Here is a 23,671-nt window from a genome sequence, read left to right as displayed (position 1 = left end):
GCCTTTCCCTCCCCACGTCCACCTTTTGTCCCCTCTGCATTCAACTCAGACCGCTTCCTACTCTATGGTGCCTTGGTGCCAGCTGGGGCACCACTGAGAGCACGGGAGACACAGGCTCCCTGCTCTCAGTCCTAGTGCATGGCGCCACCCCAGCTCGGAGCAGCCACTGAAGCAGTGATCACCAACCAGTTGATTGTGATTGACTGGTCGATCTTAGAGGATCTCCCAGTCAATCATAGTCTCTGGTGGTGCAGCGTGGCTGCTGCTAAGGCAGGCTCCCTGTCTATCCTGGCCCCATGCCACTCCTGGAAGTGGCCAGTGCAGCCCCAGGGGGCAGGGTTCTCCTTCCACATGCTGCTCCTGCCTGCAATCACCTTCCCCACAGCTCCTCTTGGCTGGGAGAGCTGTGTGGGCAATGCTTGCAGAGGGACAGCACCCGGAGCTACATGCCCCCCGCCGCCAGCACCTCATGCCCCCTCCTGCATACCAAGCCCCACTCTGAGCCCCCTCCCAAAGCCAGCACCCTGTACACCCTCCTGCACCCCAACACTCTGCCCCAGCCAGGAGCCCCCTCCTGCACCCAAACTCCCTCCCAGAGCCTGCACCTGGCACTCCCTTCTGCACCTCAACCCCCTACCCCAGGCTCAGCCCAGAGCCCCTTCCCACACTGTGAACCCCTCAGCCCACAGCCCGTACCCCATCCCATATGCCTACCGCAGCCCGGTGAAAGTGAGTGAGGGTGGGGGAGAGCAAACGACAGAAAGAGCGGGGAATGGAGTGAACAAGGCAGGGCTTTGGGAAAGGGTTAAGGCCTCAGGGTATAGGTGGGGTAGATTCTGGTTTGCCCTTAGATTCAAAAAGTGATCTTGGGCATAAAAAGGTTGGAGATCACTGCTCTCTGGAAGGTGACACCCCTCTCACAGAGTTGCTAGGCTGGGAACTGCAGGGGTGGTGCTTGCAGGTGCAGGGGCTGTCTGAGCTACCCCTGAGCCAGGGGCACTGGCCGCTGCAGAAGTCATGGAAAGTCACGGATGACCTCCATGACACACTCACAGCCTTAATGTCCTCCGTGACACACTTGCAGCCTTAATAATAATTAATTAAAGAATCTTGGTAACATGTGACTTTGTTTGTTACAGAAACTGCTGAAAACATTGGATTTTCTTGTGAACTTTTAACAGATGAAACTACGATCTGCTATGGAGAGGATATCAGGTAAGTTACAAGCATACATAATTCTTTGTGTAAGAGTTTGAATATTTTGAAATTTGAGATTTTAAAGTAGCCACACTGTTCCTGTGGCTTGCTTTCTTTATCTGACTGTCTCCTTTGATTCCTCCTATATGGTGCTTACAATGCCTTAACAGGGTAACTGAAACGCAGGCTATGTCTACTCTACAAGGTGTGATTCCCCTGCTCATGTATGCATACTTGTGCTAGCCCCTACAGAGCCAGTATGAGTGCAAATAACAATATAGCCATAGTAGCATGGGTAGAGGCAGTGGGGGCACAGCTGAGCCATGCAGAATACATACCCTATCAAGCTAGCTCAAGTATGTGTACATCAGCAAGGGGAATCACACCCCTGTTTTGTAGCACAGGTGTAGCCATAGTAGTGGCCAATATTCAGTTATGCTGTGGTTTGTGGATTTTTTTTTTACTATTTTGCATTGCAGTTTACCAAGGCAACCTACTCCATCGTTAGGGCCCTACAGAATTCGCGGCCATGAAAAATGTGTCACGGATCATGAAATCTGGTCTTTAGGGTGGTTTTACCCTATACTATACAGATTTCACAGGGGAGACCAGTGTTTCTCAAACTAGGGATCCTGACCCAAAAGAGGGTTGTGTGGGAGGTCACAAAGTTATTTTAGGAGTGTCACAGTATTGCCACCCTTACCTCTGGGCTGTCTTCAGAGCTGGGCAGCCGGAGGGCTTCGGTTGTTGGCCAGGCACCCAGCTCTGAAGGCAGCACCCACGAGCAGCAGTGCAGAAGTAAGGGTGGCAATATCATACCATGCCATCGTTACTTCTGCACTGCTGATGGCAGCGGCTCTGCCTTCAGAGCTGGGCTCCTAGCCACCAGCTGCTGCTCTCTGTCCACCCAGCTCTGAAGGCAGTGCTGCCTCCAGCAGCAGCACAGAAGTAAGGGTAGCAGTATCACAACCCTCCTGCAATAACCTTGCGACCCCCGCCCCCCACACAACTTCATTTGGACCCCCGCCCCCCTCTACAATTAAATGTGAAATTTCATGCTGTTGTAAATAGCTGAAATCATAAAATTTATGATTTTTAAAATCCTATGACCGTGAAATTGACCAAAATGGACTGTAAGGCCCTACTCATTGTGGATCAGGCAGAAACATGCCTTTTAAAAACAGTGAAAGTAATAAACCAAACAATTGTTGACTTGATGCTACCACAATAACTAAATAACTCAGTTCAGCACCTTGCATAAGTACTTCACTAAGTTAAGACAACTGATGCTTATGTAGCATCTTTCCCCCAGAAAGATCGTAACCTACTTTACAGACTGTCCAAGCTATCTATAGTTAAGACATGCAATATCAACTTTATCCACCACTGTAATACAGTAATCTCTAGGATGAAAATATAGCAACTGTTTTACAGAAATAGCAACACAACACAACATTTTACAGTAGAAATTGAAGATTTTTTTCCCCTAAACAAATTTACAAGAATAGGGGAACTTAAGATACCAAGTTATAATCACCTAGTTGGAATTTGTCCAGAATACCGCAACTAATGCTCTTGCATTTATAAAAAGTGCCATGCAATTTTTAATAATCATAAGAGGCCAGGATTTTCCCTTTTCATTTAATTTGAAAGACGTTATCAGTATCCGGGGAAAGCAATTTACCCTTGGTATTAGGGCTTTGGAGCAATATTGATTCAGAACGCTACCCACTGAGTTGTTAACTACTTCTTACATCACATGCTATACGCCTTTCTTGCAGATCGCCCATCCGAGTGCTGACCAGTTCACACTTAGCTTGGTTTGAAGTCTACCTTTAGGTTTCCCATATATAGGGCCCAGTACAATAGTAACTATAAAATAAGTCAGTATTTGTCGTTTTTAGATGACCTACATTAAAACTCTGCATTCATTTTCCAGTGCTCTTCTTCAAACAAGGTTGGAAAACCAGAATAACAAAGCTGGATCAAATATAAACTCCTCTCAAAGAACGAATGAGCCATTCTTTCAATCTGGTAGAAATCGTGCTTTAATAATCACTGGTTCCTGGCTGGTATGTATAAAGCAGACTCTTCCATTACTTCAATTTGGGGAGTTTTCTGGGTTACATAATAGGTCAAAGGCTAATAGTGCTGTAAATTGGAATCCTAGATTTCTTATCGTTAACTACTCCTTCATTCACTTGATTGCTGCCCTGAGGCACCCAATGAAAGATATTTAACCTCTCTGCCTCAGTTTCCTCTATCTATAAAATGCCAAACTATAAAACTAGTCTTTGAAAATATCACAGATAAAGCAATAAAATATCTCTCATAATTTTGTCAGTGTTAACTATCAAAGCAAAAAAGATTCACCTGTAAAAAGAACAATCTAATGTTAGAATTATTCGTAATCAGGGGACTCTGAAAGTCAAGTGCTAAAGAACCAGAAAGAGGCAAAGTTAGCTCTTTCAAGCCCTAACGAGCTCTGAACAGACAGCAGTCATTACTTCATGGTTGAAATACAGGAGGTCTCTCGTATACGTCTCCCCCTTATCTGTTTCGCATATCCATCGCTCGGCAATAGGGGAACATGTTCCGATTCACATCGGGCCTGATCCGCATAGCCGTCATTTGCAGTACTGTACTGTAAGTTGCAAATGAGGGATGTGTGAACCAACATGAATCAGAACGTGTTCCCCTATTGATGAGCAACAGATGTGTAGCCACAGGTGGGCTGTGGCCCACCCACTTAACATCCAGGCCCACCCTCACAGTACTGGCTCTGCTCCCGCCCCAGTGCTTGCTCCACACCACCCACCTGGTGGGTCAGGGTGCGGGCCTTGCCCTGCTCTGCTTGCCTGGAGCTCCAGCCATGGAGCAGGGTTGGAGGCTTGCCCCATTCCACTTGCCTGGCCTTCCAAGCCCCCAACCCCTGCTCCCTGGCTGGAGCGCCAGAGTGGGGCAAGCCCCTGCGTCCCAACGCAGCTCCCCAGCTGGAACTCTGGAGCGGGGCAAGTTCCTTTCCCCCAACCTTGCTTCTTGGCAGGAACACTGGATGGAGCAGGACAAGCCCTGGACACTGATCCCTGGCAGGAGCGCCAGTCTCCTCTGCTGGGTGGAGCAGGACAAGTCCCCTCTCCTGCTCCCCTGCTAGACGTAGCTGGATAAGCCCCCGTGCCCCGATCCCACTCCCTAGCCAGAGCTTGAGGGGTGGCAGGGCGGATCATGTGGAAGCGCAGGGGGCACACATTTTTACAGGGCCCCTCATTTTTCTGGGAGCCCTGACCAGAGCGTTTATCATTTGTGTTCCTTCCCCCACCTCAAAAAGGCTGTCTGGAGGGGGAGAGAGGCCGCCAGATCACTCCTACCCCTCTGCCCCCTGTCATTAGCTGCCCACTCTGGCACCCACCCAAGTGTCCTCTCCTGTCTATGCCACTGCTGTACCAGCAGGTCCCCGGTATATGTTGTTTTGGTATTTGTGGCCCTTTTCAAGAACGCAACTCCAACGTATACCGGGGACCCACTGTAAAGGGTATGTCTGAGACCAAAATGTGAACAAAGTGTCAGAAATAAAAGGAAGCAGGCTTATGTGGTACCTTGTACTGTGGTATGATATTTTAAGAGTTCAGAAAACACTGAAGGACTTTCAGTAAAGAAGTGACCTGGTTGGCAATCCAAGTATTGGTGAGAATCCTATTGGCAGAATTCTGTACAAACCAGAGATGGAGGAGATAGATCAGTGTTGTCAGACGCTCCCAGTATGGTGCTCTGCTCTGTTCAATGTTGATATCAATCGGCTGCGTGCGTGTGCTCCCTCTGTGTGCTGTCCCAGCTCTGCGCAGATAGCTGACACAGCAGACCCCAAGAGAACCCCCAATGACCACACACTCTAGTAAGGTACAAAGGCACTTCGGCCAGGTTTATTGTCAAACGAAGCACAATGATAGTTCCCTCTAGACTTTACTCTACAGGACATACTACAAATAGGTGCCCCCTGGCAATGGACTTAGCTCAGTCAGTGGCAGGACTTTCCACAACCCCCTAGGCTGGACAAAGACATCCACTCAGAGATGCATTTTGATCCAGAGGTACAAACAAATTACTCATCACTCCTGACCTATTGAGGTGCAACCCCTTTACATAGCAAGGTACAACCCCTCTATGTAGTAAGGTGCTGCCTCTCACCTTGTACATTGGGATTGGTCAGCCTATTCCTTGTTATCTGTGTGGAGTGTACAAGTATGTGAATGTTCTGATATCTGGTGTCCAGTACCTTTTAGGTATGTCTCTTTTTGCAGGATCAGCCCTTTCCTTGCCATCTTCTGTGAGCAGGGCCTGCCACTGGCTCACAGCTTATCTTTGCTTTATGTTAGCAAAGTCTTGACCATTACTTTAGTTCAGGCTTCATACCGGGCCTCTGATAAGGGTTTATGTTTCAGAGCCTCATCTTACTACAGTCAGCAAATAACAAATCTAAAACTATTCAGCTTAGATGTGGTCATTAATCCTTGTATAAGTCTGTGTCTCAGCTGGATAACCCATAAATCAAAACCCAAAGATCATACCTGAAATGATGAGCTTCATTTGTCTTGCTAATATTAGGGTTTAGAGGGAGCTCAGAATTTTTAATAACTTCACAAATCAATGCATTTGACAACGACAGCTTGGTGTTCCAGGTGATCACACTGTCCTTTTTTTTTTTTTTTTCTTCCCAAAATAACTTAATATCACAGAAACTAATATTATTCTTCAAAATGAATTAGCTGAAGATAGACAAAGGATTTTTTCCATTAATTTCTGCAAGAAGTATTACAATAGAATAAGTTGTACAAAAACCTACTGCATTCACTGTCCCCTTTTCTTCAGGGAAGTTTCATTGGGGTGGTATTACAGAAGTGCACATAATGTAGATGAGAGTCAAGGTATTCCAGACTTTAAAAATGTAATAAGAGCAGTCCTTAGAACACTCTATCTTTAAATAGCAAACAAGGGACAATAATTACTTTCTCTTTGGTTATCCAGAATGAAATCCTTTTAGAGAAGAAAAAGAAGAAGAAGAAACTTCCAAAACTGAAATTTCCCAGAACAGCAGAAGAGAAAGAAAAGCAAATTCAGAGTAAAAGGAGAGCTGATGCTAATAAAGAACAACAACAAAGAAACTTTGTAGACTTAGCATGTGAGTGCAGTGCAGTGATCTGCTGCCGCGTAACTCCCAAACAGAAGGCCATGGTGGTAGAGCTGGTGAAGAAATATAAGAAAGCTATAACTTTGGCTATAGGGGATGGTGCCAACGATGTAAACATGATCAAAAGTAAGTCATCTATAAAACTTTACTAGCTATTTGGTTTTTGGTTTTGCTTTTGAAGGTCTTACATCACTTTATTAGAAAGTGCTATTCTCCCCAAGTTCAGACAATCTTTTTTAACAAATGAAGTAGCTGTTTAGATACATAAAGAATAAATTGGATCTGGAGAAATTTACAGTAGAGAATGAGAATTGTTAAATGACTGTATAAGCTGGAGTGTTGTTGTGCATCTTCGTTTGTTGAATAATATATCTTGTTTTAATAAACCTTGCTTATTCTATGTGGGACTCTGTTTGTTTGTTTGTTTGTTTGTTTGTTTTATTTAATGTAGCTGCTCATATTGGTATTGGGATTAGTGGACAAGAAGGCATGCAAGCAGTCATGTCAAGTGACTATTCTTTTGGACAATTCAGATACCTGCAAAGATTACTATTAGTTCATGGCCGATGGTCCTATATAAGGATGTGCAAGTTCCTACGATATTTCTTCTACAAAAACTTTGCGTTTACGCTAGTACATTTCTGGTACTCGTTCTTCAATGGCTATTCTGCCCAGGTAAGAGAAGTACTTTTCTAATATGAACTAGAAAAACTTTTTTTTTGCCAAAACAAAATACAGGAGACCAACTTATTAAGTGATGATGTAATTTAAGCAAACAGCATTAAAGGAAGCAGCCTTTGCAGGTTCATGTCAGAGCCTTTCATATCATTGTGGTGGATTTCATACTTACTTTATTACTCATGCCTTGGAAAGACGTTAATCTCCAGCTATAGTGCTGTTGGTATCTTAATCTTCGCTGATTTAACTTTTTTCTGCTCAATGTAGTTTATCATGTTTGGAGAAGAAAATAAGGATATAGTAAATAATAAGAATTCCATGTGCAGTTGTCTGTTACAACATAAATCTTGAAATCAATACCATGACTGAACTATGAACATTGTTTCTTCGCACCACCTCATCTGATAATCTCGGTCTCTCACTTCAGTTACTTGTGAAATACCCCATCCCCTCTACCCTCTTCAAAAGGCCTGGAAGGATAAACTAGCTGCAGCACAACTTGGGCTTTGCAAGTCTTATCTAATAAGATACTCCGTTGTTTTTGTCCCAGACTTTAGAGAACTTTGGTTCTATTTTTCTAAACAATAAATAGCTTGGGAATGCACGTTATTTGCCAGAACTGTTGAAAAAGCTATTACAGCTATTACTGTGGAACATTCCACTGCCTTCCATTTTGATACAATTATCTCTTCATTTATCAGCATTGCTACTTAGACATGTATATGCCTGGGGGCAGTGAGGTAAAATTAAAGTAATTTTCCGTCCTGAGTTGTCACCTGAAATAAGTAAAATTCCTTTTGAGTTTAGCATAAATCATACAGTTGAAAGCACAAATACAAGACTATTATTTGTGTATTATTTGCACTAATTTGTGTTTCACTAATCTGTATATATTAAGACAAGGTCTCAACCCTAAAAAGCTTACAAAGGAAGACCACAGTCTGCAAGCTCCTCTTCCTAAGTGGACCAACTTGTAGAATCAAGGATTTAGTCAGGAAAGTAGTTCCATGAGGTCAGTACTGCTATTTGCATGAGTGAGGGTCTGCAGGATCTGCCCCTTAATAGGCATCATACTGAGGTAGGAGGGAATGGAATACAACAGTCACTGAGTAAACCAGTTGTCTTATTAGCTCATTTATTTTTCAGTTGTGTTAACCTTCCCGAACACTTTATGCTAAGTATCTATATCGAGCTGTGTCAAGCTATGGCAAACTCTCACAACAGTAAGCTCATGTATATGGGAAGAAAATTTAGCAACAACAGTATCTCTCATTCTTATTTCTGCATGCGTATACATATGCATTCTTTTTACTGTTGGGAATTTAGTTTAGGGAGCTCATCCACAACTGCTAGTGTTTCCTTACAGGAAGTCAGTCTTCTATGAAGTCCATATTCACAGAAGCCACTTGCAAACTAACAAAATAGAGATAGAGACTTCTGTGGGAAATAAGATGGAGAGAAAATGACTGTAGGCACAGAAAATTAATTTAATGTGGGAAAGAAATAGGAGAAGAAATAGGGAACAGCAATAGAATTCCCCAAACCAAATATCTGTTTTTCTTGGAGTTATTGTCACCAAGCAATCAGATTAGGTGTCACAAGCCTGGGAGGCAGGAGAAGTGAAGCAGCCACGGCGTGCTCGGGGAGGAGGCGGGGCAGGGTTGAGTTGGGGTGAGGAGTTCCCCTGCGTGCTGTCCTCCCCCCACCCTTACTTGCTGCAGGTGGCCCTCCCCACGCTCCCCTGCCCCAGCTCCCTCCGCCTAAATGCCGGCGGCAACTCGGCGGCCGGACTGCCGAAGAAAATGCTGCCCCGCCCAAATCCTAGCGCCCTAGGCGACCACCTAGGTCGCCTAAATGGTTGCACCTGCCCTTCCTAAACCCCTGACTGCTAGAAGCTAGGACTGGATGACAGGGGATGGATCACTTGATAAATTGCCCTGTTCTGTTCATTCTCTCTGAAGCAGCTGGCACCAGCCACTGTCCAAAGGCAGGATACTGGCCTAGCTGAACTGTTTGTCTGACCCAGTATGGCGGTCCTTATGTTCTACTAGTATTTCACCTGAGTCTCATCTTTCAAAGAAGGAGACAAGCCTCCATACCTTGGAAGTAAGAAAGGTCCTTGACAGAATAAGATCTCTCACGGCTCCCGCCACCACCCTCCCACCTCCTGCTCTTTACTTCCTTTGCCAAGCGAATAAAGGGCAGTTGATTTCTAATCAGAGACTATCAAAATGGGTTTCTGGATTCATTCTAGCTTGTTATGAAGCTAATGCTGGAGTGCATCTCTGACTTAGAGTGACTGCCCAATCCACTGGATAGCCCTTTTTAAGGATTTACCCACTGTGGACATTTGCCAGGCAGCAGCCTGGTCCTCCATTCACAGGTTCACCAGGCACTTGCTATCCTACTTGCTTTCAGAGCAGATACAGTCTTTAGTGACACTGTCCTCAGAACTGTGTTGGATCCGCCTTCTCAGCACCTGCCTCCGCACGGAGTTACTGCTTGGGAGTCTCCAACAATAGAGCACCTATAGGGACAATAACTCAAAGGAGAGTTTGCTTATCTGTACAGTAATTTGAGTTCTCTGAGAAGTTTTGTCCCTGTGGGTGCTCTGCTGCAGTCCTCTGGGCTTCATAGTTGAGAAGGAACTGGAGCAATGGCAGGATGGTTCTCTCCTTATGTGCCCTTGCACCAGAGACCGAGGAAGTATACTGTGCTGGCATGGACCTGTGGAAACCGCTGACTAAAATCTCCTATCAAGAGTGTAGGGTGTGCACGCATTGTATGTAGGGCACCCATAGGGACAAAACATCTTGAAGAACTCAAGTTACTGTACAAGTAAGTAACCTCTCAGTTTTCATGCAGATGTTCTGAGGAATAAAAATAAACACTGTAAAAAAAACCAAAAAAAAAAACAACCTGTAATAAAATAGGATATTTTTGAGGTTTTTTTCTGGAGCTGGTCAAAAATTTTCTCACTAACATTTTCCACAGAAAATATTAGTGGGAACATGTCTATGTTGACAAAAGGTGTTGTTTTTTTAAATCAAAACACAGGGCAAAACATTTTGACCCAATCCAAACGCTTTGTTTTAATTTCCCCCTACCCCAATTTTATATTAAATTTAAGGCTGAACTTGAAACTAAATGTTTTGATTGGCCCCAAATAAAACTTGTTCAGAGACTTCTTTTCGTGGTGAATTTCTAAAGTTGGACTCTTTTTGTTCTGATTCAGAACAACAGTAACAAAAAATGTACAAATGTCAGAATTTCCTATGGAATTGAAATGGAGTTTACACCAGTTTTAATTACATCTGTAAGGTATCAATTTTTAATTTGATCACTGCTGGTATAGTACACTTGTGGTCAAAATCTGTTCTCGGATCAGCTTGTGCAACTGTTGCTGACTTCAGTGGAAGTTAAATGTATGTAGCTAGGGAACAAATTCTGTCCTTTTAATGGTCACCTGTATATTATGCTGCTTTAGTAAAAAGGGTGCGTATTTTAACACGCGCTCAAAGAACTATTTCAAGACCCTAGAGGCCTGGTGGGTTAATGCACATTAACTTTAAACAAAAAAACCTGGCAATTCAATCAGTTTTCTTAATATTCTTGTTTAGATTAGATTGTTTCTGAATTAACTTTTTAAATGAAAATGATGCAACTAAATATAAAGTAATATCTAATTAACAAATTGAAATTTATTTTCTATTGCAGACCGCTTATGAAGATTGGTTTATCACGCTTTACAATGTGTTATATTCCAGTCTTCCAGTTCTTCTGGTTGGTTTGCTTGACCAGGTATACTACTATGCTATTAAGAAAAAAAATATCCAAATGAATGTTAGAAGCAAGTATTAAAAAAAAAAGATCAGAGTAAACATAATTGAAGTAACTTTCACTTCTAATCTATGACATTTTTAGGTTGCTAGATATCCTGTTTATTAGAGGACAATAAGGTGTGACCTGCTAGAACAGACAAAGCTAATCAACTTCAAATACGTTCAATGTTGAATTGATCTCCTCAAATCTTTGTAGGTCTTAGCAGACAGCTTTTTTCCATGAAGCTAATAGAAAATGTCGTAGGCTTCTTTTCATTAATAACTAGAAATACTGGAGTATAACTATTGCTGTGACTTTTTGTTCAGTCACTTGCTAGAGGGCAGTTCCCATTAGTCCCATTGGTAGGATTAACGCATAACTTAATTGAAAGGAATACATCTCCGTAAATGTAGTTTAGAATTGGATTATGATAGCTTTCTTCACAATGGCCTGATTCAGCAAAGCAGTTCAGCACATAATTCCAACTGACTTCAACAGAACTGAAGTACATGATTCAAGTTAGCCGTATATGTAAGTGCTTTGCTAAATCAGGGCCAAAATGTATGTACAGTGCTGTAGAATAGCATTAATGGGGTTGATTATGAAGTATACTTGCATTATTTATCTTCGATTATAGTGTCAGAAAGTATTTCTATTTTTTAAACCATTTTCAATGGGAATAAATTTAGCAAAAAAAAATTATGTTGAAAACTTCAATATTTTATTTTTAATCTGAATGGGTCTTAGATTTTATTTTGGATTTGCTTGATTTTCCAAATTGGGCTTGCCTATAGATTTTGCATGCATAGAAATGCAATGCATTTTTATGGTCGGTGGGAGGTTTAAAAGAAAAGAAATTTCAATAAATTCATGCAGTATGTATGCGTTAGAGATTTAAAAAAGAAAAAGGCAAGGAAATTGAGTTGCATTCCCACAAAAATGCTAGCACTACCTTTTTGCTTGTTTATATTACAATAGACTCTTTCCATTATGTTTGGCATTGTTGCACACTATTATGGAAATATTTACAAATAGGTATGAATGGAAGGTATAGAAATGGTACATCATTTGAGTGATGAAAGGAAAAATGTACCATATTCTTAGATCTTCATATTGAATAAATATAAGCTCATGGTGGCATGTTATTCCTTTCATTTCTATACCAACACTGCTGTTCTAGAGTCTCACTGTCCATTTTCTAACTATTTAAAAATATAGCTTGCATTCATATACGCATATATGAATTCAAGTTATGTCTTTTTTTTAAGCTTGCTTAACTCCTCTATCCTCCCACCCTAAAGCTGAATGTTTATAGAAGAAGATTTATACAGTGCTTCAGGCTCTATGGCACTGATTTATTTCTAACTGCTGTAACTTTTCTTTTATTAAGGATGTGAGCGACAAACTTAGTCTTCGGTTCCCTGGTTTGTATATATCAGGACAGAAAGACTTGCTTTTTAACTACAAGAAATTCTTTGTAAGCTTAATACATGGAATTATAACATCACTGATTATTTTCTTCATACCATATGGAGCTTATCTTCAAACCATGGGGCAAGATGGAGAGGCACCTTCAGACTACCAATCATTTGCTGTCACTGCAGCCTCTTCTCTCATAGTTGCAGTCAATTTTCAGGCAAGTACATTTATCTTCATAATCTCCCCTGCTGCTCTGAAAGTGCATCTTTGTGAGAATAAATGCTTAATTATCGTTCAGTTTAAATCTTTTTGTATATTGATATACTTTTACCTGGTTACTATCTTCCCCTCTGGTATATTCACAGAATATTCTATATTGTATTAGAACTATATAATAAATAGTGTGACCCAAGTATATGCATAACAGATAGTTTGCAGAATATTCAATTACATGCTTCTGACTTCCACATCATAAATTCATTGTGAGTTATCTGATTTACTTTCAGATGGGTTTGGATACCTCTTACTGGACTTTCGTTAATGCTTTCTCAATATTTGGGAGTATTGCACTTTACTTTGGTATCATGTTTGACCTTCACAGTGCTGGAATACATGTTCTCTTCCCATCTAGCTTTCAGTTTACAGGTCAGTGTTTTGTTGTTTGTTTTGTATTCTTGTGTTCTACCTCAAATGGTTATGTAACTAGAGTAAACACAGTATTAAAATATCAGCTTATCAGATGTGATTTGATGCCAAGTAAGTAGAGGTAAATGTTAACTCACTTTAGAAAAGCATTGCCTGGTTTATATGAGGCATATAAACACAACATGTGTGTCTTACTCAAAATTGTTTTTTTGAAGTAGCTACCTGTGTTATGCAGTGTAGGGTGTTGCGTACAAAGGAGCAAAGTAAAAAGTGATCTGCAGCACAGAGTAAAGGGAAACCTGTGATCCTATATTGAAGGCTGCTCTGTGGCTGCCAAGTTACTGCTGCACATCAGTGGGAGTAAGGTTCAAAGGTGAATGCTAAGTTGCCTACACACACAATTGTATTACATCTCATAACATTTGATGTTGCTTATAACTTTAGCTACAATTTTAAAAAGAAAGTATGATTCTCAAGCAAATTTTTCTAGGCTCTTTGGCTGTGAAAAGGCTTGAAAATGTAACCCAATTGCACCCTAAAAGATCAAAAACTAGAAGGCAAATAAAAAGAATGCCAAACTTTTTATTTCTAACCAAGGTCTCATGATTCTGGGGGGCCTGACTCCAAATTTGTAAATGGTTTGGGTTGGTAATACTTTAAGTGCCTTATGTGCCTACTGAACATGCTTGAGATTGCCTTTTTTTTGCCTGTTGTCCTTCACCCTCCCCACCTTTTTAATTTGTGATCTGGGTAAGTGAGTGGATGTGCAATGGGCTTTAGACTGATCTTCCCAAAGACTATCAGGTGCCTAAACTTACTTGAAACCATCTCTCATTTGTGCATAACAAATTTCCTGCTGCATACTGGTTTCAGATGTGATGACATCCTTGTGCAAATTACTTTCAGTTCAATATCAAAATCCTGAGTTGCTTCCTGTACAACATATTCATGCTCTTCATCCTCTGCTTTTTAAAAGTACTTCAGATTTTAGAATTTGTTCTGTCTGGTTTCTTAAATTAAACATTAAGCTTTAACTGCTATAAAGCTTTCACATTAAATTAGCATTTACATTCTACGCTGTATGTATATTACAATGATCCTAGAGGTTTCTCTTAATCACAGTTTTTGCCCATTAAAAGTAATCAAAAAACCACATGTGCCAGCCACATACGTGTTCTCACCCTAACTTATCCCTTAAAGAGTTTTATACGTTAATACACTGAAAAGGAAATACAGATGTTGTTATAAATTTGTGGCACACTTGCTGGCTCTCTCCTTACCTCAAACTTTTTCTTGGTAGTGGCTTATTTTAGATTTTGATACAGTGGTATTCAAACACAGTCGGAATACTTCCATTATACATTTCAGGGCAGGAAACATGAATGTCGTTTGTTGTGCTCTATAAATTTAATTGAAAACAGATACAGACTAACTTTCACTCTTACTTCTCCCAGGGACTGCTCCAAATGCTCTAAGACAGCCATATCTCTGGTTGACAATACTTTTGTCAGTTGCAGTTTGTTTGCTTCCTGTCGTTGCACTAAGATTTTTGTCAATGACAATTTGGCCTTCAGAAAGTGATAAAGTAAGTAGAAAAAATTGGTAATTTGAACTGTATTTAGTTATATAAGTCAATAATATTCTTAACGTTCAGAAAATAAGTTAATTGGTAGTGACCTTTTGCCAAAAGCTGTGAATGGGCGACAGGGGATGGATCACTTGATGATTATCTGTTCTGTTCATTCCCTCTGGGGCACCTGGCATTGACCACTGTCAGAAGACAGGATACTGGGCTAGATGGACCTTTGATCTGACATAGTATGGCTATTCTTATCTTCTATAAGGAGAATTTCATTAGGATTGTGCATGTGGCTTCCTCACGAGCCTGAATACACCCTAAAATGACAAATTAGGGGTTCTCTGAAAGCCTAACCACACTAGCAGTTTGGGAACCTTGCTAGAGACGGGTGCTCTGTTGCTTTGCCACTGCCATGGAGCAGGGAGTGTCAGTGCCTTGAGATGGTCTTCTCAATACTTTCCTGCTAAGCCTTCTCCAAGTCTGCTTCTGCCTCTTTGTCTGATCTGATGTTTTGCTCAGTAAGTATTGGCCAACATGTATGTCATTCTGCCACTTCTACCTCACCTGCTGACATTTCTCTCTTTTCCTTTCTTTAACTTCTTATTCTCTCCTTCCTCTTCTCTTTGTTCTGTGGGATAGAAGAGTGAAGATCTTCTTTCCTCCCAAACAGTATGCCCCTTTCTCCATATCTCTCAATGGTGGGGAGTGACTGAAAGAAAAGAGACACCCGCTTTGCCCCTGACTGACAGTAGATGAGTCAGTAGTGAAAGTGGAAGTTCAGACAACAGACCTGCGCCAAGAAATCTACGCCAAGAAGGAGATAAAGCACTATCACAGCAGTGGAGTCCACAGTGCAAATACCAATTTTTGAGGGGCTTGATTTTGGTATCTCACCTGGCTCTGCTCAAGCCAGATTGTTGAGCAATTCCAGATTGCTTCAGGTTTAACAGATAAAGCACAAAAATACCTGGTACCATCTGAGGTGGGTGATGCTGCTGAAGACATCCATGAACCTCACCCCTTCACGGATGAGGAAAAGAGAGACTACACAAAAGTGAAAGAGGCTTTGTTGGCCATTTCGGAGACGATCAGACTATTACATATGAAAGGACCAAATTTTAATAGGAGGTTCCAGGAACAAGGAGAAACAGTTGTGATTTTCATTACTGTATTTCATAGGCATGCTGAACATTGCAAATACAAAGCATTAAAAGAATAACAAATAGGAGACAGGATAGTTGTTGGCATAAAATAATTCAGTTTATCAGCACAGCTTCAGTAGACCCAAATGTCACACAAGCAAAACTGAGAATACAAGAAACCATAAAGAAAGAGCAATATAATTTATACGCTAGCAGCATATGGGAGACTGCATCAGACAACATTGATGCAGTAAAGAGGAAAGACATTAAATTAGAAAAATAAGAACAGGGCACAACTAAAGAACGTTAATGGGGGGAAATTTGGAAAAGCTGTAGAAGATGCAGCAAGACACATACCACAGCTCTCAACAATGTCCAGCCAAAGAAGAGATGCCAGAAAATGGGACTTCCTGCATTAACATGCAGGTCACTGGGAGTCGCAGACACAATCCAAGAGGGAGCGTTATCAGACAAGCCTGTACTTTTAGAGGCTATATTCTCAGCAGAATAGAGAACACCTTGGTACACAAGCATGCATCAAAATAGATTAAACCTTTAATTTAAAACCAGTGCTGGGGCAGCAGTCATTGCAATTCAGTACATGAATAAACATCATAAGCAATCCCAGAAAAGAAATCTGCAAAGATCAAATAAGATTCTACATGGAGCTAGTAACAATACATTGGATGTTTGTGGCCAGTTCCTTGGAAACATGGAGAACGGACAGAACAGTCTTCCACAAATATATATGTAATACAAAGACTGACAGCTCCCTCAACTGGATTGCCAGCAATACAAGGACTACACCTAATAGAGAAACTGGAATGCACCAATGGCAAAAACGCAAGTGCAGGGGATGAGCACAGCAATCCGTATGGTGGCCCAGTCTGAGTAGGCAAATTCAGACCTCAGCAGAGGGTTGCAAAGTATGTAACAAGGAAGAACAATCACTAGAACCATTACTGTCTACGATGTTACCTGGGAGACATTTGCAACAGGTAGCAGCAGGTGGTTTGTTTGTTTTTTGTTTTTGTTTTTTTCCTGGAAAGGTCATACGTACATTATTGTAGTCTGTTACTTCTCCAGATATATTGACTTGATTATACTTACTTATACAGACTTCCTCAACACAGGTCATACAGAAACTGAAGTCAACATTTGCAAGACAACATTCTGAAACATTCCTAGCATTTGCATAGGATTTGGATTTTGAACATTGTAATAGTAGTCCACATTATACCCTGAGCAGCGGGGAGGTGGAGAGAGCATTTCAGATTTTAAAAGACTTCTGCAAAAATCAGTAGACTCATATAAAGCACCACACTATTTCCAGGGCTGGCTCCAGGCATCAGCTCAGCAAGCAGGTGCTTGGGGTGGCCAAAGGGAAGGGGTGGCATGTCAGGCTCTTTGGTGGCAATTTGGCGGCGGGTCCCTCAGCCCTCTCGTAGGGAAGGACCTGCAGCCGAAGAAGAAAGTGGTGCAGTGGAGCAGCCGCCGAGTGTAGCTTTTTTTTTTTTTTTTTTTTTTTGCTGCTCGGGGCAGCAAAAACCCTGGAGCCGGCCCTGACTATTTCCAGTAGGACTTCTAATGGGAAGATATCTACCTGGGGCTCCGACACAGCTTAAACTGAATTGGACATACCTGAAGGAATTTAGAAGATGGGATGCTGAAATAAAAATTTGGCAGCAACAATACTTCAGTGTTCAGCACAGAACAAAAGCACTCTCTGAACTGAGACCAGGGAACACAGTGTGGCTCAAAATCTGTAAGAGTTTCAGAATTACTCTGAACTTGGTAAAAAGCAACAGAGAGTCCTGTGTTACGTTAAAGACTCACAGATGTATTGGAGCATAAGCTTTCTTGGGTGAATACCCACAAATTTCCATTACATGCGTCTGATGAAGTGGGTATTCACCCACAAAAGCTTATGCTCCAATACGTCTGTTAGTCTTTAAGGTGTCATAGGACTCTTTCTTGCTTTGTACAGATCCAGATTAACGCAGCTACCCCTCTGATTCTGAACTTGGTAGAAACTCCCAGATGTTACCAAATGGCAACTCCGAAAGGACTTCTCCAGGGGTCTCAGGTTCATTTTCAGTATTTCCAACACAACACCGAGAGGATCTGGGACCTGCAGGTACCCTGTCAGGAACTGAGCCCCCCTCCACAGGGAAACTCAACAGAACTGAGAACACTGTCTGAAGACTGGTCAGACCCCATCAAAGACTTGATCTTTAAAATACTGCTCAGGACTATGGGAATGCAATTTATAAGGGGACATACTAGTGTAAAGAGTTTTAAGGAATTTGAAGTTTATTTTTAATTGTGTGTATGTATATATACCAGAGGTGGCCAAACCACGGCTTATGAGCAGCATGCGGTTCTTTTACAATTAGAGTGCGGCTCATGGAGCCCCCCCCACAGCTTCCCCTCCATTCTCCACCTACCAAACTGGGGGGAGCTTGGGGCTTCTGCCCAGCAGAGATGGGGGTCTTGGGGCTTTAGTCCTATGGGGTGCACCTGCCAGAGATCAAGGCTTCAGCAGGAGAGGGGCTGAATCCCCAGCAGTCATGCCCCATGGGGCTGAAGCCCTCAGACCTTCCTCCCCACAGTGCAGAAGCCTCTGGCCCCACCACCCTCCTTCAAGGCAGAAGCCCCACTCTGACAGGCACGCCACAGCTCTTGGACCTCTGAAGATTGTCTTAAGCGGCTCAGAGGGTCAGTAACTTTGGCCACCCCGGTATAGATGTTGGTTGATAATTTAAGTTTTAATCTTTTATTAGAAAAGAGGATGTGAAGTAGCCATAGAGTTCCTGCTCCTCAACAGTTACCAGAGAGGACCAGGATGTGTTGCAGTGGAGAGCTTAATAAATATGGGAACTCCTTGGTCAGGGAGTGATCTAGTTGCTGCTTAAAGCATGACTTTGTATCTGTCCTCATATTAAAGTGATGATACCCATATCTGATCTAAGGAAGCCTATTCTAGCATCCCCATCACGTCCAGAGCCAGCAGAATGAGGTGTGGGCAGTTTCCAGGCAAACTAAATACTTTCTGGTAATTGGGCTAGATGGGAGTGATGGGTGGGTGTGAGGGTGTGTGTGTGCATGAGAGAGAGAGAGGTGTGGGGGAGGGGGTTTGAGAATCTTCATTGTTATTGTCTGCAGAATTTTATATATATTTTTATTTAATCGTGATCTTAAGTATTTTAGTGCTGAGCCCATCTATAGGTGTGAAACTTCCTAAATAATCCTTATCTGAATAGCAGTATCCTGACATTCTGCCATGGCAAGACACATGTCTGGCCACAACTGTTAAAACAGGCTTTCATATATTTGTCTTCCCTATGCTTAGCCGCTGCTATGTGTTCAGATTGCAAACTGAAGACAAAAACCATCCCAGGCTCACTTTGGATAAAAAAAAAAAAAAAAGAAAAGCTCTGCCATTTTTGGCTTCAGACTATATTATAGTTTTATTTGTATTTACCACTTTAAGTTTGTGACAAGAGGCAGCAGTGGTTTTTTTTGGGTTTGTGTTTGTTTGTTTTTACCTAGAACTGGCAAGAAAGCCCCACCTGGGATAATGGTTGTGATTATTAAAATTCTATTGTCTTTTAGATTTTATTTTAAAAACTATTGCCATCTGTAAACAAGAAAATAAGTTGAGATACAAATATCAAATTTTTCGTTTTGTTTACCACACAACATGCCCACTCTAGCTTGGAATGCCTTAAGAAGTTAATAAAAATGCAAAATAAAATAATTAAAAAACACTTTTTTTTTTAACATATGCTTCTGGTTTTAACTCAGGTAAATTTTAACAAGAAAAAAACTTGTAACACTTGAAAGTTATCATCACATTTGTTCCCAAAATGTTAAGTACAAATGAGCACCTATCTGCACTCTAAATTAACCTATTACAAATTTTCCTATCATAAAGATTCAGAAGAACCGTAAGAAATACAAGGCTGAAGAACAGTGGAAGCGAAGGCAGAGCACTTTTCGTCGAGGGATATCAAGCCGTCGTTCTGCTTATGCTTTCTCACATCAACGGGGATATGCTGATCTTATTGCTTCTGGACGTAACATACGTAAAAAACGAGCACCTTTAGATGCTGTGCTCCACCACAAGGTGGCCGAAGGTAGACAAGTTGGTGAAACCAGCTGATGATTGTCTAAGATTTAAGTTCTAGAAGACAGGCTTTTTAGCAAAATGATTGCACAAAGAATGTTTATTTTTTATGGAAGACTCAGGATTTTTTTAAAAACCAGATGACATGAGGCTATGAAGACTTTACAATTTTCTTACAAAACTGCTTGGTTTGGGACTAATGAAAAAATAGAAAAACCAAGAGGTGATTTTTTTTTTTGTTGGTTTGTTTTTAAATAAATCCTAATCCTGGTGCAAATATAATGTGAAACTGAAGGATATATAAAATTCTAGGGTCTAAAACCCCAGAGATTTAATTTTTTTAAATGATGCTTGGAACTGCTAAATTTTATCCCTTTTTTAAAAAATTTGAATCATGAAATAAAATTGCAGCACACATTTCATACCTTACTTTAAAGATGAACAGCTGGGAAACAATCAAACTGTATGTGCCACTTTGTTAAACAATTTTATATATACAATGGTAAAGATGAATTAGGTAACTAATATTTTTCTTCCTTTGGGGGAGCCATGCCATCTGACCTTTTCATACAGTTAAATTAGGCTCCATGGTGGTATGTTGTAGTCACTCACATACTTGGAACAGATTAACACATTTTAGTGAAAATACAATCACAGTTGTAGGTGTGGTTACAGTCCATTCCTGTTTACTAAATGGTTAAGTCTATTGCACTTTTTTCACTCTAAAGGGTTCCATCACTGGCTTGGTTTATTCTTTAAATAACTTCTGTGTGTCTCAGGAGGAGAGTGATCTGGAAAACAGTGAAAACCTCATAGGATTTTTTGAAACACTTCCCTGAAATATTTTTGTCTACCTGCTTGTACAGTATTTTATGAAGTTATTTGGTTATTGGAAAACTGCCTTTTGAATTGACAGATGTGATTGTTCATTTCAGCTGAGTTTCATAATGCAACAATTTGTAAGAACAGAAAGGGAAGGAATAGTCCACTTTTAAGCTGAACATACTTTATTTGGTAATTGTTCAATAGTATCCTCTAATTGGGAGCGGGGGTGGGGTATATGTAAAGAGAGAGAGAGAGTCTCTCCGTCTTTTTTTGTACATATTTTACACACTTTTATACACTCACTCTCTCTCTCTCCCACACTCTCTCTCTCTCTCTCTCTCTCACCTAGTTTCTTCAACTTCAGGATGTATAAATGTTTCACATTTTTTTTATATAATACTGACTTACACTGGCATTAATAACTGTTCCAATGTTATTTAATAGGGCGTAAACCCAATGTGTACTGTTAATCTTTTAGATATAGGCAAAGAAGTGTACATTTCATAATTTTAATGGAGCAAATGCAAGAAAGTTTACAGTTTTTCTTTTAATAAGTAAATGGATGGGAGCAGTATAGTTAATTTTAAAGATAAGGAAGTGTATAATTTCAATTTCTCTCATTGAGAGATGTGGGAATGGTTGACAATACAAGTGTCAGTCTTCTAAATTGGGTGCAATATTAATTTTAATATGCAAATTGATATGGATATATTCTATTTACATGTAAGTGAAGCTTAATATGTAACATATTTTGTTTATGGATAATAAATGCTTTCATAAAATATCTTAACTTCTTAATCTTTTGACCAGTGTGGAAAACAAAGTGGTTTTTACCATTTTTATGTTTTATTTGAAAGATTATTAAACAATTCTGCGTAAATGAGGTTGATGTTACTTGTAAATCAGTGTGAATTATTGGATTGAGGAGTTGCCTGTGTAATAATATACCAACAAAATATTTGTTAACTGTTGGGAGAAAACATCTGAGATATTTCTTGGCCTATCAAAGGTTGAAAGTCAAACAGCTAGCCACCTAGAGGTTCAAAATGCCTCTTAAGAAAAGATAGCACTGATCTAAAGAGAGGAAAGATGTTATGTTTTGGGCTTGGCAATTGGTCAGAGCTGGGCCCAGCAGAGCCCTCAGGGAGCAGCCACTGGCACACAGCTCCAGACTGGTAGGTGGCCTGCTGAGGTGTGTCACAGGGTGGAGGTAGCGCTCCCTTCTTGGACCCCGCTGTTCATAGCTGACTACAGACCTGCTGTCCCTTGCCCCTCCCCACCCCCAAATAGAAGTCAAACTATACCTAAGCCTCAGGGTTTCCATCCTTGGCCTGGAGCCCCAAGTCCTCCCGCTACCCTGCTGGGCTCTGGCCTGGAGTTGTTCTAGCATGTTGAGGCAGGGCTCAGAAAGAAAAAGGTTTAGAACCCCTCCTTTAAACCATACTGGCTTGGGCAGTGATTTTTGTCTGATCTCACACACTTGGCAGAGACCTCCATGGAAACACAAGCTGTTGCAGGAAGTGGTGCTAACTTCATCAGATGACATTCTTCTTTCAAGTCATTGAACACATGACTCAATATGGTACTAAGAGACCACTTCTGCTGGAATTACTGTCTTTCAGATGAGGTTTAGTCCCTGTTCATTTAAAAAACTCATGGGTACTGACAAGTAACAATTTGGTCAAGTACACTCTGCCTACCTGAATTCTCCTGGAAGCTTCAGTTGGGTACAGTATTCACAGCATGCCATGAGTGGTTGTGTACAGTTGCCATGTGCTGTGTGATGCCTCTTGTAAGCCACTTTTGAGAGAGCTGCAATGCAGTGGTGGGTTTATGGATTCCGGTGTCATACAGTTGCACAAGTCTCTGGGATTGTGGAGAAGAACTGAATACTGTCTTGATGACAGCCTGATATATTCAGTTGCCTGATGGGACTCCATAAACTGCTATTCTCTGCTGGTTATTCAGTGCCCCCTTGAACCTGATATTATTCTCACAGGTCATCATAGTATGTAAATTGTCTGTGACAGATGACATGCGCAGGCAGATTGGCAGAGTGCTTATGACAGTCTTGTGCTGAATCAGATTAACAGTGATAAAAGAATCCTTAAAATCTCATGGCTGTGCTGAAGACTTTCTTCACCACCACCTTGCTTAGCTGAACTGTTTAAAATGGTTAACAGCTTGGTAAATTAGAACTGTTTGCTTAACGATTGCTCGCTATAAAATACTCTCAACATTTTTGCAGAAAAGACTGTTCAGATCTGAACTGTTCGTAGCTCTGGGGGACTCTTCTTTTTATTTATTTTTTTTAAGCTAGCAATGTTTGCTGTGTGGCTGGGCGGCATGTGCACTACAATTTATTCATCGAAAACTAGAAGAGAGTTAGAGGCCACTTTAATGGAGGCTTGTCAGTGCTCCTGTGAAGAGAGGCTAGATGTCAGACTCTTAAGTGCCTGTACTAAGGCCTTTTTTTTTTTTTTTTAAACTTCCCATTGTTAGCACTGGTTAATCTCTAGCCACGTTAGCAACTTTAGGAGCCCTCAGGGGACTGTCTGTTTCCTCTGTCATCTTGCTGCTCTCAAACAAGTTGAATTGGCATAGAGCATAAAATAACAGTGTCATCCAGCAAGGCCTCTCAAAATTGCTGATATGGATGGAGCTGAAACCGTCTGCAATAGTGAGAATTATTGTCTAGTGTAAACAGGCCTTAGAAAAGCAATTATTAGTTCTCTGTTCAAGAAACATCCTCAGTTATTGCCCTGTCTGAAATCCCTCACTTCTGGGAATGACTGTTGATAAGACCACAGCCAAGCAATTCCAGAAATATTTGCCTTCCTCTGGCCTCCTTTAGCCCTATCAGATTTTAGGCTGGAACTATCTGGATTGTTACAGATCCTCTAGTCAAGGAAGTACACTCCATTTTGACTCATGCTGTTGACCATAGTGATGTTTTATGAACCTATGGTCTTTTATCAGTATCAATAGATGGAATTGCTTTGTGTCTTTCTCTCTTCCTTACTGAGAAACTGTACAGCATTGGTTTGTCA

General features: G+C 41.1%; 1 protein-coding gene across 2 annotated transcripts in view; it reads left to right on the top strand.

Moving 5' to 3' along the window:
• Positions 1 to 21,049, top strand: part of ATP8B1 (ATPase phospholipid transporting 8B1) — a 144,182-nt gene extending 123,133 nt beyond the window's left edge. For both annotated transcript variants that reach the window (XM_032802572.2, XM_032802573.1), the window contains exons 20-28: positions 1,140 to 1,215; positions 3,137 to 3,269; positions 6,220 to 6,508; positions 6,834 to 7,057; positions 10,778 to 10,861; positions 12,273 to 12,518; positions 12,808 to 12,946; positions 14,401 to 14,531; positions 19,605 to 21,049. In XM_032802572.2, the coding sequence (XP_032658463.1) occupies positions 1,140 to 1,215; positions 3,137 to 3,269; positions 6,220 to 6,508; positions 6,834 to 7,057; positions 10,778 to 10,861; positions 12,273 to 12,518; positions 12,808 to 12,946; positions 14,401 to 14,531; positions 19,605 to 19,832 (1,550 nt within the window). In that variant the 3' untranslated portion in view covers positions 19,833 to 21,049. The remainder of the gene's footprint in view (positions 1 to 1,139; positions 1,216 to 3,136; positions 3,270 to 6,219; positions 6,509 to 6,833; positions 7,058 to 10,777; positions 10,862 to 12,272; positions 12,519 to 12,807; positions 12,947 to 14,400; positions 14,532 to 19,604) is intronic.
• Positions 21,050 to 23,671: the final 2,622 nt, after the last annotated feature.

Source organism: Chelonoidis abingdonii, chromosome 6 (assembly GCF_003597395.2).
Source record: "Chelonoidis abingdonii isolate Lonesome George chromosome 6, CheloAbing_2.0, whole genome shotgun sequence".
Classification (NCBI taxonomy): domain Eukaryota; kingdom Metazoa; phylum Chordata; order Testudines; family Testudinidae; genus Chelonoidis; species Chelonoidis abingdonii.
Note: the sequence above shows the minus strand (reverse complement) of the source record. Positions and strands in the feature narration are given on the sequence as shown.